Source organism: Sus scrofa, chromosome 13 (assembly GCF_054392235.1).
Source record: "Sus scrofa isolate SSC_HxYL_T2T_F1_AM1 chromosome 13, Sscrofa_HxYL_maternal_Yorkshire_Landrace_v2.0, whole genome shotgun sequence".
NCBI classification, from domain to species: Eukaryota; Metazoa; Chordata; class Mammalia; order Artiodactyla; family Suidae; genus Sus; species Sus scrofa.
This window is the reverse complement of record NC_139395.1, coordinates 124,873,958-124,886,827: the sequence shown is the minus strand read 5'-3', so window position 1 is coordinate 124,886,827 and position 12,870 is coordinate 124,873,958. Positions and strand designations below refer to the sequence as shown.

General features: G+C 40.2%; 1 protein-coding gene across 26 annotated transcripts in view; it reads left to right on the top strand.

Annotated features, from left to right (window-relative positions):
• PLD1 (phospholipase D1) overlaps positions 1 to 12,079 on the top strand; it is a 224,320-nt gene extending 212,241 nt beyond the window's left edge. For 19 of the 26 annotated variants that reach the window (XR_014822370.1, XR_014822368.1, XR_014822374.1 and 16 more), the window contains 2 exons: positions 4,334 to 4,451; positions 6,756 to 10,952. Coding sequence is in view for 21 of the 26 variants with exons in the window: in XM_084986826.1 (XP_084842952.1) it covers positions 4,334 to 4,451; positions 6,756 to 6,980 (343 nt within the window). In the remaining 5 variants the exon portion in view is untranslated. 26 annotated transcript variants of the gene reach the window in all.
• Positions 12,080 to 12,870: the final 791 nt, after the last annotated feature.

Genomic DNA, 12,870 nt, shown 5'->3' with positions numbered 1-12,870 from the left:
AGGTTCCATCCCTGGCCTCACTCAGTGGGTTAAGGATCCTGCGTTGCTGAAAGCTGTGGTGTAGGTCGCAGACATGGATCAGATCCAGTGTTGCTGTGGCTGTGGTGTAGGCTGGCAGCTGCAGCTCTGATTCAGCCCCTAGCCTGGGAACTTCCATATGCTGCAGGAGCAGCTGTAAAAAAAAAAAAAAAAAAAAAAAAAAAAAAAGGTTTTTTTTGTTGTTGTTCTTTTGTGGGTTTTTTTTTTTTTTTTTTTTTTTTGCTGACTCTATACATCTCATGCTAAGTTTATTCCTAGGTGCTTTATTTTTCCTGGCGACTTTCAAACTGCCTTAAAGAGGCAATTGTTTTTGAACAAGCTTTTTTACCTTCCCGCAGGGGTAAACACAAATTATGTGTTAAAAAGTACCATGAAAGCCTGGTTGATTTTAGCTTTTTTTAAATTAGGAAATAAGGAAATATTCTCAAAGATAAATATTGTGGTCTAGAGTAAAGCTATTTACTTCCTTAAAAAATGCAATTTCAATCCATTTTCCATCTGGGCTATTTCTGAATAGAAACAGAGAGATACGTTTTGATGTGAAATCAATTCCAAATAGAATCCACCATCAGGGTACTGCACTGAATGTCAAACTACATGCCAAACAGTTCATTAAGTCCTGGAAAATTATACAAACTTTACAGATAAAACATCACTCAACAGATGCCATTATCTACACAAGTAGAACTCAGATTCATTTACAGTGATAGACCTGAAGAGTGGAGAGAACAGAAACAATTTTGTGCATTATTCCTACTGTCCCACTGGAGCACAAGCAATTAAACATTAAATTATTGCCCTTATATGCATCAACATAAAATCAAATTTGTTTTCTCTGAAACCTTAGTCCTCAAAAGAATACCCAGAGTACTACATATTATTTTTACTTTCATTTTACAGCTAAAAACTGTCAGGAAAAATAATTGATTACTGAATACTGCCTGCTACAGACTTAAAATTAAATAGTTTTTCTACACACCAGCTCTTACTGAAAACTTGATAGACACATTGCCTCACCTCTTGTTCTCATTTAAAAGCAAAGTCACAGAAATATTCTTTCTGCTCTGTTTTCACCTGGTTAAGACCTGATTCAAATCAAAGGTACTTTTATAATTGGCTTATTGTTATAACTTGCACTGTCCTTCAATTTGGTGCAGTTAAATTTTGCTTTGGATCTTAAGGAGCTGCAGCATCTGTGTGCAAACATCATCCCTTAGGACTTTTTTGAAAGTTATTTTTATATAGTCTGAAGGAGACATTATTTGAAGTGGAAATAGAATTTTGAGGTTATAAAACTCTAAGAATCCTAGTGAGCCCAGGTCCCAGATCCATTTAGTTTGGAGAATTTTTATATGGTAGGAAAAGTGCAGACTAAAACTAAAATGAGATGCCTTTTTATCCTCATAAGCTGGCTGAGCTTTTTCAGGAGTTGATAATATTGGAGGTGACCGGGGTGAACACGCATGGTTAATAGTGCGTGTGTACTGGAACAGCCTTTCTTGAAGTAAATTTTGCATATCATTTGACCCAGGGATTTTAATTCTTAACTTTCTCCTGGTGAAAATAATCATAGAAAATTCACAAAGTATTATATGTGATGAATACATTATGTTCATCATAGCACTGTTTATAAATAATGGAAAACTGGAAGTGACCCAAAAAGTCATGATGAAATAATTGGTTGAATGAGATTTCACATAATGGGAAATTCCGCTGCCATTAAAAATGATGATGTGAATCTACATCTTAAAATACAAAGAGGATGACAGTATTATGACCACCACACTGTTAAATCCAATGGTCAATTCTCATCTGAATGTGATACCATATGGTTCCCAAACACCCATCTTCTGGGTAGCCTCGCTGCAGCCTCCCTTGCTGCTCCTTCCCCCTCCTATTGATGCACTGGTCCTCTTCTCTTTCTACACTCACTGCTTTGGTAATTTCAGTTAAAGTCACATAGCTTTAAGGGGATACATATGTGGACAATTCTCAGATGTATATCTCCAGCCAAACCTCCTCTCCCAAACTCCCAGTTCATTTATCCAACTGCCCACTTAGCATTGCCACTTGAATATTTAATAGATGTCCCAACACGTTCAAAATTGAATTCCCGGTGTGCTCCCACCAACTGTCTCTACCTAGAGGATTCCCCATCTCAGCTAATGACAGCTGCATTCTTCTAGCTGCTCAAGCCAGAACCCTTTCCATCATCCCGATGCCCTACTTTTTATCACATACTATGTCTACTAGGTCAGTGAATCCTGATCTGGCCACCACCCCAGCCAGCACCAGCTCCTACTCAGATCACTGCAGTGACTCCTAACTGGCCTCCCTGTTTCAGCCCTTGTCCTGCAGTCTAGTCTCAATACCGCAGCTGTATTTTATTATGTAAGTCAGATCTCGTCCCTCCTTGTTTCAGTGTCTGTAGTTATGTCTCAATTTCACACAAAGGTAAAAGCCAAAGTCCTTCCGAGACCCATTTCCCCACTTCTGTTTCCAAGGTAGCACAAGCCCTTTGGATATTCTTTGAACCTGCCAGGCAAGTGAGAAAAGGGCTTTGGACTCAGTTTCAATTCTAGCTCTACTGACAGTATGTCTCCAGTCTTTAGTTCTCCATTTGTAAAATGGGAATCATCTACCATCTACCTTAACAGGATTAAGGTGGAAGTGCTTTTTAACTATCAGGCTTTCTGTAAGTACAGAGACCCTACAATTTTCAAATATGACCTCTAGAACTTGTTTTGCTTGAAAATGTCTTGTTATTTCTAGTCCCCTGTTTATATTTGATCAACTCAGTCAATTTACAACATGGCTTCTTTTATGCCCAGTACTCTGGGGATATGAGAATAGCCAAGTCATGTTCTTTCAAAGAATTTACATGCTAGCAGTGGGAGATCAGCCTGTTAAGAACAAAAGTGTGTGAAGCATTGCAGGTACTCTGATATAAACAAAGCAGATATGAAGCACAGTAGGGGGACAAAGGAAGACAATTCAAATCTCTCAGGATTGATGGGGAGAAATATGATACAGGAGAAGGAGGAATTATAACAAGTTTTATAGATGCGATCTTTTACTGAATCCTGAAAGATGGGAAGGAGGGATAGGCAAATACCTGGTATTTCCACATTTTAATTAATTCTTTTTTTTTTTTTTCTGCTTTTTAGGGCCGCACCCAAAGCATTCGGAGGTTCCCAGACTAGGGGTGGAATCCGAGCTACAGCTGCCAGCCTACAACACAGCCACAGCAATGCAGGATCCGAGCCATGTCTGCAACTATACCACAGCTCACAGCAACACCAGATCCTTTTTTTTTTTTTTTTTATTACTCAAATGAATTTATCACATCTGTAGTTGTATAATGATCATAACAATCTGATTTCACAGGATTTCCATCCCACAGCCCAAGCACATCCCCCCACCCCCCAAAAGCAACACCAGATCCTTAACCCACTGAGCGAGCCAGGGATTGAACCCCCAACCCCATGGTTCCTAGTCAGATTCATTTCCACTGTGCCACAACGGGAACTCCTTAATTAATTCCTTTTGAGGGTGATTCTTTATTCATTGTTGATCTAACCCACCAAATTAAACTTCACCCAGAGAGGCTCCTTGTCTTTTGTATTCATTTCTGTTCCCTAGAGTTCAGCACAGTTCTTGGGCCAAGGGAGGGAAGAGAGAAGAAAGGAAGGGAGTGAGGAAGGAAGGAAGGAAGGAAGGAAGGAAGGAAGGAAAGGAGATCAAGTCTTGGTTAAGAGCACAGGTTTGGGAGCCAGGTGGTCCTGGTTGGAGTCCCCAGTCTACAGTTTACCAGCTGTATGACCTTGAGTGGGTTACTTTACCTCCCTGTGCCTTAGTTCCCTTTTCTATAAAAAGAAAATAATAATAGTTGCTTCTCCATAAAGTTGTTGAGGATTTACTGAGATCGCTTGGAAAGGGCTTGAACACTGGCTGAAACGTGCTTTGAGTACTAATCCTGTTCTCCAAGCTCCTCACTCTCTTAGACCAAATGACAAGGACTCTCTTAGAACAAAATGCAGGTCTTTCTCTAACAGTTAAAACTTTCAAGAATCACAGCAACTTAGTGTTTTATTTTTTTTGCAACTTAGGTCATTTTGGTATAGACATGCAGACACACACTTAGTCTTAATTTTGAAATCTTTGATTTCCTGAGAAAACAGAAAAGGACTTGGTGCTGTGGCTGAGTGCCTGAGTTACTGTAACCATTAGAAACAGTACCTGCAACAAACTGCTTTGTCTCAGTTACTCATTTTGGAGGACACTTGTGTTTCAGGGTTGTCCTAGGCTATCTTTCTGGACCCAGTGAAGACCTTCAGGATCCAGTGAGTGACAAATTCTTCAAGGAGGTATGGGTTTCAACAGCGGCTCGAAATGCTACAATTTATGATAAGGTGAGGTTCACATACCCCCCCCCTTAATTGAATTATATCACAAGGCATATCATTACTATTGGTATAGAGAATTCTTAATGAGTGTAAAAAACCAATACACCTCCAAGTTTGGTCGAATAAAATATTTCTGTGTAAACATTAAAATGACAGAGTCAGGAGTTCCCTGATGGTGCAGTAGGTTAAGGATCTGGCATTGGCACTGCCATGGCGCAGTTTCAATCCCTGGCCCGGGAACTTCCACATGCCGTGAGTGTGGCCAAAACAAAATTAAAAAAAAAAATTAAAGTGTTTAAATAAAAATAAAAAAATGAGTCAAAAAGTACTTATGGATTATGGTTTTAGAAGAGACTTCAGTGGCATTCTGGTCTCAGATTCCAGAATCCCATCTTGAGCATCCTTAGTAGGTGGTTATCCAGCCAGCTTTTGTACTCATTTAGTGACACTGAGGCAGATGGGATCAAAAAACGAATCAGACCTGGGTTCAGCCCAGCTCACTCAGTTGCTGGTGATAGAATTTGTATATGGTAACTTGACATTCCAAGCCTTCCATTCTTTCCCCTCCTATAACTTGGGAGAGGTATTCACTAGATAATGAGGATTAAAAAAAAAAAAAAAAAGTTTGTTAAATGTATTTAGTACATAGTAAGTGGTATCCATCCTAATGATGAAGCTTATTAATAATGAGAAAATTTCTTTGTTAGACAGCTCTAATTTTGGAAAGGCATTGTAAAACCAGCTTCATTTGTTAGGGAGGCCAAATGCATCTTCTGGTAAGTTCTGTACGGTGATGATAAACAGTGTGCAAGAATTGAGTCATCCAGTACTGGAACAAGTTACATCATGAACTAGCTAACTTTCCATCATAGATGTATTCAAGCTGAGATCCGTTGACCATCATTCAGAAATTGCGTAAGAGTGTGTTCTTCTGGAGTTCCCATCGTGGCTCAGTGGTTAACAAATCCAACTAGGAACCGAGAGGTTGCAGGTTTGGTCCCTGGCCTCGCTCAGTGGGTTAAAGATCGGTGTTGCCATGAGCTGTGGTGTATGTCGCAGACGCAGCTCGGATCCTACGTTGCTGTGGCTGTGGTGTAGGCTGGCGGCTGCAGCTCCATTTAGACCCCTGGTCTGGGAGCCTCCATATGCCGTGGGAGTGGCCCTAGAAAAGGCAAAAAGACAAAAAAAAAAAAAAAGAGTGCATTCTTCTGACTGGCAGAGTCACTTCAGTACAGAAAAATTCATCATTTCTAATGAAACGTGACAAATCTCATAGCCTTATTTCCTACTGAGGACTCAAGGCCATGATTAACTAGGTCGTGTGCATGGAGTCTTTTAAAATGTGATTTTTAAAATGAAGGGCACAGCCTTATTTGGATGATGTATGGGGGGATGATAGCTATAGAAGACATTTGGGGAATAATTGGATAAATCTGAATATGAACCATATTTTAAATGACATGGAATTGATTTTCTGAGGTGTGAGAGTGGTATTGTGGTTATTTAGGTACATGTCCTCATTCTTAAGAAATACATGCTGAATTGGAAGTTCCCACTGTGGCTCAGTGGTAATGAACCAGACTAGTATGCATGAGGAAGCAGGTTTGATCCCTGGCCTCACTCAGTGGGTTAAGGATCCCACATTGTCGTGAGCCATGGTATAGGTTATAGTCACGGCTCGGATTCAGCATTGCTGTGGCTGTGGTGTACGCTGGCAGCTGCAGCTTCAATTTGACCCCTAGCCTGGGAACTTCCATATGCCACGTGTGTGGCCCTAAAGAGGAAAAAAAAAAAAATGCTGAAGTTTTCAGGTGTGAAGTGTTACGATGTGTGAAACATTTTCAGTTAGCAAAATACATGTACAATTGACAATTTTAAGTAAAAGTACAAATATGAACATTTTCCAAAATCAAAAGTTAGAGAATATGTACTATACATATTTCCTTCTGGATCAGAACCTCCAGTGAAATTCTGGAGGTGATCATTACTCCCAAAATTAACCTTAAAGTGAAGTATCACACATGAAATTCCTCTCCTCTAGCTTGACTTTATCCCACAGTCAACCCCTTATGTAGATCAGGTATAGGATTTATCTATGTTTTTTTGTTTTGTTTTATTTTTGATGGAAGCAAATCTAGCAGCCTCTTTGTAGCAAATAAAGAAGCAACCCTTCAATCAGGTCTGTGCTATAACATAAAACAAACATGTTTCATAAACAAAAGTTTTGTCTGTTGGAATGAGTGTTTTTCATAAAGAGGACATACTTTCTTTTAAACTTATTATTTGGTTTCCCATTTGCATTTTAATCAGGTGTTCCGGTGCCTTCCCAATGATGAAGTGCACAATTTAATTCAGCTGAGAGACTTTATCAGCAAACCCATATTAGCAAAGGAAGATCCCATTAGAGCTGAGGAGGAACTGAAAAAGATCCGTGGGTTCTTGGTGCAATTCCCCTTTTATTTCTTGTCTGAAGAAAACCTACTGCCTTCTGTTGGAAGCAAAGAAGCCATGGTGCCCACAGAGGTTTGGACTTAAGAGTCATAGGTGTTTGCAGCTCAAAGACTTCCACCCTGAAGAGTACATAGCATACTGTGACTTTCTGGAGACACAACAGCCAAAGCCAGACCAAGTGCACTCTTGTATCCAACCTTGGATCCTTTGGATTGCTGGGAAGGGCTGTAAGGACAAGAAATATCAGCAGGGCTTTATAATTCCTCTAGCCTATCCTTGTGAAAGGAGACTACATTCTTAAGTAGCATATACCCCACAGCTTAAACACATACTTAAATTCCATGACGTCTACCAAAGTGCGTGTTCTTCACTAACAAGAATTTACCTGTAACTGTGATCTACATTGCCAAAAGTCATCTCAACCTCCTTATTTTTCCCTGATCCTTACTTACACAGCTGATGTCTGCTGGACGTGCCTTCTTCTTATAGTTCATGAAGGCTCTGATGGAGATATATTCATTGCCAGAAGATGTGATGCCACTTCAAGGTTATTCAGGGTTACATGGGACGGTCCTGCTCATCTGGTCCTAGAGTATGTGTGCACCCAGCCGAGGATGTGGTCTGCACTCCTTTCACGTGACTGAAAGGATAGGACAGACCTTAGTCTACATGGCAGCCCATGTTAGGTGCTTCTGACTGACACCACAGAGCAACAGGAAGGAATTAAATTTGGTTGTTACGACAGAGATTTCACTTTGCCTCCGAGGGCACTGACAAGATGTGTCCTTGTGATAGGGCCCACCTGATCAAATTTGAAAACATGTGGGATATGTGATTACACAGCAACCGATGAAACTCAAAGACAGAGCATGCTGCCTTTAGAAACTTCCATGTCAATAGGGATCTGCTCCAGATTAGAAGAGAAGATTTCTAATAGTCCTGTAAATTTTCTGTCATCCTTAGCTGCTAGGTTGATTGAAATTTGAGTTTCTACATTTCAAAAATCAAACCAGTGAATACAACTTGTCTTTCAAGAGAATCAGGAGCTTCAAAACTCGAACCAAGGGAATGAGTAGGAGCCTAACCTTATTTGATATTCAGCTCTCTAGCTGGGTTACCTTCTTTAAGAAAAATTAACTGATTGCAAAATATATGCTATTTCACTTGCATTATTAAATATATATTAACATTCCACCAGGGCTTCCAAAGAGGTTAGAATTATTTATTAATTCACGTTATCCTAGTCTGTGAATTGTTCTGGAAACTCAGTTTTTGGATGTTAGCCTACCTTTTGGCCCCACATTGCTCTAATTTTATTAAGCAGAACTATTCTCACAGCCTGAAGAACTAATGTGGGCTACCAAGAGGCCTGAGGCACATGTGTGTAGGTGTAATGATTACACATCGAAGGGTTGCCTCATCTGAAGAAGCAAGGATCCAGTCTATGTTTTCATAGGGCTGATGGTCCAGTGGGAAAGGAGCACTAAGTCAGTGACCTGGGGTAGTAGGAGAGAGACAGTGTCACACCTAGGAGAGAGTTTTACAAATGAGGTGGGACTCTGTAACTCACCGTGGAAATGAATAAGCTTTTATGATGGCTGAAGATTGTGAAATGACTTCATTCCACAGCAGGTATATGCATAAATTTGCTATTTATGAAGGTTAGATTGGCATTTAAAATGTTGAGTGTACGTTCAATACCTAATGATTTCTTAGGTTTTCTTTTTAAATGTTTTTTAAAATATAGAACAGTCAACACACTGGTTCTTGATTTTTTGCAAGGTGTTCCCATAAAACCATGACAATTAAAGCCTGAAAGGGACCTTTTGTCTTTTTTAAAAAAATCACTTAATCCAACCTCTCCCCCTCTTATAGATGAAGAAACTGAGACCCAATTTAGTTGCACTCGAAGGACTCACTGAGGTTCACCCATTAGGATCAGTGACATTGCTACAGTTCATGGCTGGTCTCTCCTTTCACTCATTGGTACCCCAAATGAGGAGCTGCAGTAAATGGATTTCAGACATGATGTCCTGAGCTATTTTGAACCCTGTGATATTATGTGTTTATGTGCTTGTCCCTCTCACTTTCCAAGAATGTAAGCTCCACAGGGCAGGGACTTCCCTATGTTTTGTTCATAGTATATCCTCAGAGCCTGGAACAGTGCCTGGCACATAGGAGGTGCTCAGTACATGTTTGTTGGATGAATATAGGAGATGGAGGAGAAAGCTAACGAAATGAAAAACTTATGGAGTCTCAGACAAGAAATCTTCCTGCTGGTTTCCGTAGCAAGTTTCTTTTCTTCTGCATCTTCTCAAAGGCAAGATGATCGTCTGCAAAAATGAGAGGCTACAAGATTTATCTGGGTAGATTTTATGGGAAGTTCAGTGCAATAACTGCCCATTTTGTGGTGGCAGTTTACACAGTGCAGCATTCTGCAAAAACTGCATGGACTGTGGACACAGATGTCCTGTATGGCCTAATTACCCATCATTCTCTGACACCATGACTACCTGACAGTAGTTCAAATAATTTACCTTTAACATTGCCATGTCTGTTATAAACTTTAAAATGCAAGTGATTCAAGAGTTTTTTAAAGCTCTTATGAACCTGTTCCACCTCTTAAGTTGACTATAATCTTTTCGAAGTGCCTACAAATGCCGTACCTGACACTCTGATAACCTCTGTAATAATTTTTGTTTTCAAGAAGGAAAAAGTCTATAAGAATTAAAGGGTAGAAAGTGGTCATGGCCTAGTAAAGCAAGTCAAATTGGCCAAGCTTAGCTGTTAGAGGCAACTCAACACAGCACGTCTGGTGCAAGCATTTTCTCAGGAGCAAGTATCCATTTTGTGACCCACCCTTCCATGGGATTGTCTTAGTTCCCAGGTGTAATGATCACAGAGAAGCTCAGAGAGTTAGATGACTGAATGGCATACTGTAATCAAAATAGTGGTTTTATTTCAGTATCATTTTTGGAATAAAATTTTGTTTGTAGGTAGTCAAAAACACAAGCCACTAATCTCTTAAGTAATAACTTGGGAAATTGTAATAGATCAAGAATTAACAGCCTTTCAGATAAAAACAGCAAGCCAGGAGTTTCCGTTGTAACTCCAACATAGTGTCTGTGAGGAGGCAGTTTCAATCTCTGGCCTTGCTCAGTCGGTTAAGGATCCGGCATTGCCGTAAGCTGTGGTGAAGGTTGCAGACACAGCTCGGATCCAGCATTGCTGTAGCTGTGGCATAGGCTGCAGCTCTGATTTGACCCCAAACCCAGGAATTTCCATATGCCCACAGATGTGGCTGTAAAAAATTTAAAAAACAAAAACAGCAAGCTGGGAAGACTTTTTTGTAGATATAAGGCAACAGACAGAACAGATTTTACATATATCATGAAGAACCTGCAGTTCTTTCTACCTCTCCTTATTCCTTATTCCGTCAACCTTTGTCCCCAGCCAGAGTCCTTCCTTATTATGGAAGCCATTCTAGAGGAAAAGAAAATGATTTCTTGGAAAAAATAACATTAGGCCTCTATTAAATTTTTGGTTTAACTCCTGTTTTTACGTGACTGACAAAATACTAATATTTTTTAACAGAAGTAATGGTTCTTTTTAACATCTCTAATCTGATGTGGCACTGGAGCATTTTCAGAGCTGTCCCCCTCTGTAGCGGGGCTAAAGAGGACCTTTCCTGTCTTCTCATCTCTCTCTCCTCTCTCTTGTATTAAAAGGGTAAACACTAATGGATTATAAGTTTTCTTAGGATACATTTCTATTTCCTTGTAAGATCCTCTAAAACCAATTACTACTGGCAGTTTGGAGGTTTCAAATGGGTTTTATCAAGGGTAGGCCTTGAGAAATTCTTAAATCTAGAATTCCACTGGAAAAAAATAATTCATTGGCATCTCTCAGAACGTTGCAGGTGAAGAATCAATAGACTGGCATTGATTCTTTAGAGTGGGGCAGGTGCCACAATATGATCCTTAGAGCATTTAATTCACATGGGGGACATTGCTTTGACTTGAGATTGGGAGGATTCATTAAAGGAATCCAAAACTCTATGGCTTGATTTCTTATGAGTTATTTTATTTTTCCTTTTTATCAGTTTTAATTTTTAACTTAAGAGCAAAAAGTAGTCAAAGTAAGATAAATGAAAATTTATCACACTAATCATTTTAAACTTTTAAGAGTTAGAGACTGGGATGACAATCCAACTAAAACGTAGGCTTAATTACTCCTTCCTATTCCCCAGCACCTATAATTGTTCACTTTATTCTAGATAAATGCATTTAAGTGAATGTTGTCCTAGTTCTGTCTGAGGCTAGGAAATATAATATCATGCACTCCTAATGTATATTGCATTTGGATTCTTCACATAAGATGGTCTGGGTCAAAGATGCTAATATTCTCCTCGATTATTTTAAAAATTCATACCCAAGTATCGCAGTTGCAGCACATGACTTCAAGACAAAAACCAGATGCTTGATGATGAACATCCATTCCAAAGCTTCAGATGTTCTGAACCGAGCTCGGGCTCCTAGCCTCACACTTATGACAGAATTTGGCAAATTAAGGCTGGGCCTCCTGTTTTTGTAAAGAAAGTTTCATTTGTACACAGCCATGTCCATTTGTTTACATGCCTTATGACCACATGATCCGTAAAGCCGAAAATACTTACCATCCTTAAGAAACACTTATTGATTCTTCCTCTAGAGGGCACGGAGAATGTCCAGCTAGATCACCTCAACCAAACCGATTTGGGTGAGTTTTAACCTCTTCCATGAACAAAGTTTTCCCTCTCCCAAAGCCCTGCATTCTATGATAGATTTATTCTAACAAGGTAATTCCTTTCAGGAATGAAAAATCCCATGGTTTTTGGTTCTGAAAGAGTTATTGTCCATTAACGCAAGCCTGTCCCAGCTGAGCACTCAAAGACAAGCATGGCTGACAATGTTTGTCACTAAAGTGTTAAATGAGGATGGATAGGCTGAAGGGTTTGTATTCAGAATGAGAACTGTGAACTCAAGAAACTCAGTATCCCTGGATTTTCCTTCTAGTAAGCCTTGGAAATGATGCATACATTCTCTGTCTCATAGTTAATGCTTTTTATGCCTGGTCCCTTAATTGCTGTTTTTTAAATGTAAATATTCATGAATTAAACAATTAAAGGTGTGAGATCAGCAGCATCCCTCTATTTGAAAACAAGATTCCTCATTCTGCATATGGGGTTTTTGGAGCTCCTGTGCTGCTGTAGGTCTGACCTAGAGACAGAAAAGTGTGCCTGTGGAGCTGCTGTGGGTGCCCACGAAGGTTGATGTAAGAGTCCCAGCATCCCCTGCTGCTCCCAGTCTTCTCTCGAAAACTGAATGCACACGTCTTGGCAGCCCCCAGAATGAGAAAGAAAGAGAGGCCCCCCCTTTGGCCCCCTCCTCTTCCAGTCACCTCTTATACCCTGAAGGAAAATCATTTTCCCAAGTTCTTGAAACAGATTTGTTTTGCCTATGTTTGTACTCACTGGCCTTTTCAGCAAGGACACCTTCAGCCTTTATCTCAGCTGGACGTCTCCGAAGCTTTCCTTGGCTTCCAGGCGACTGCTCACATTTTAGAGTCATTGCGGGCCCCCCTTTCTCCATTTCATCTCTTCAGAGTCTGGCTTTATCTCTCATTCTACACAAAGCTCAGGTGATCCCATCGACTCCCATGTTTGACTGCCAGCTCTGTGCTCACCTGCAGCCCAGAATCCCTCCTAAGCTCCAGACACATCAGACCTCTAAGCAATAGCTGTCTCTGCTTGCTTCTCCCACACATACCCCACACTCACAATCCAGCCTGCTCACGACAGCAGCCATCATCAGCAGTCCTGAACGCTCCTGCTCCCCGAGTGCTCCTCCCGTTGTTCCCCATACTAGAGAACAGCCCCACTGTCCAATTGCCAAACTGGAGAAATAATTACCATCCTTGATTCCTTCCTTTCTCT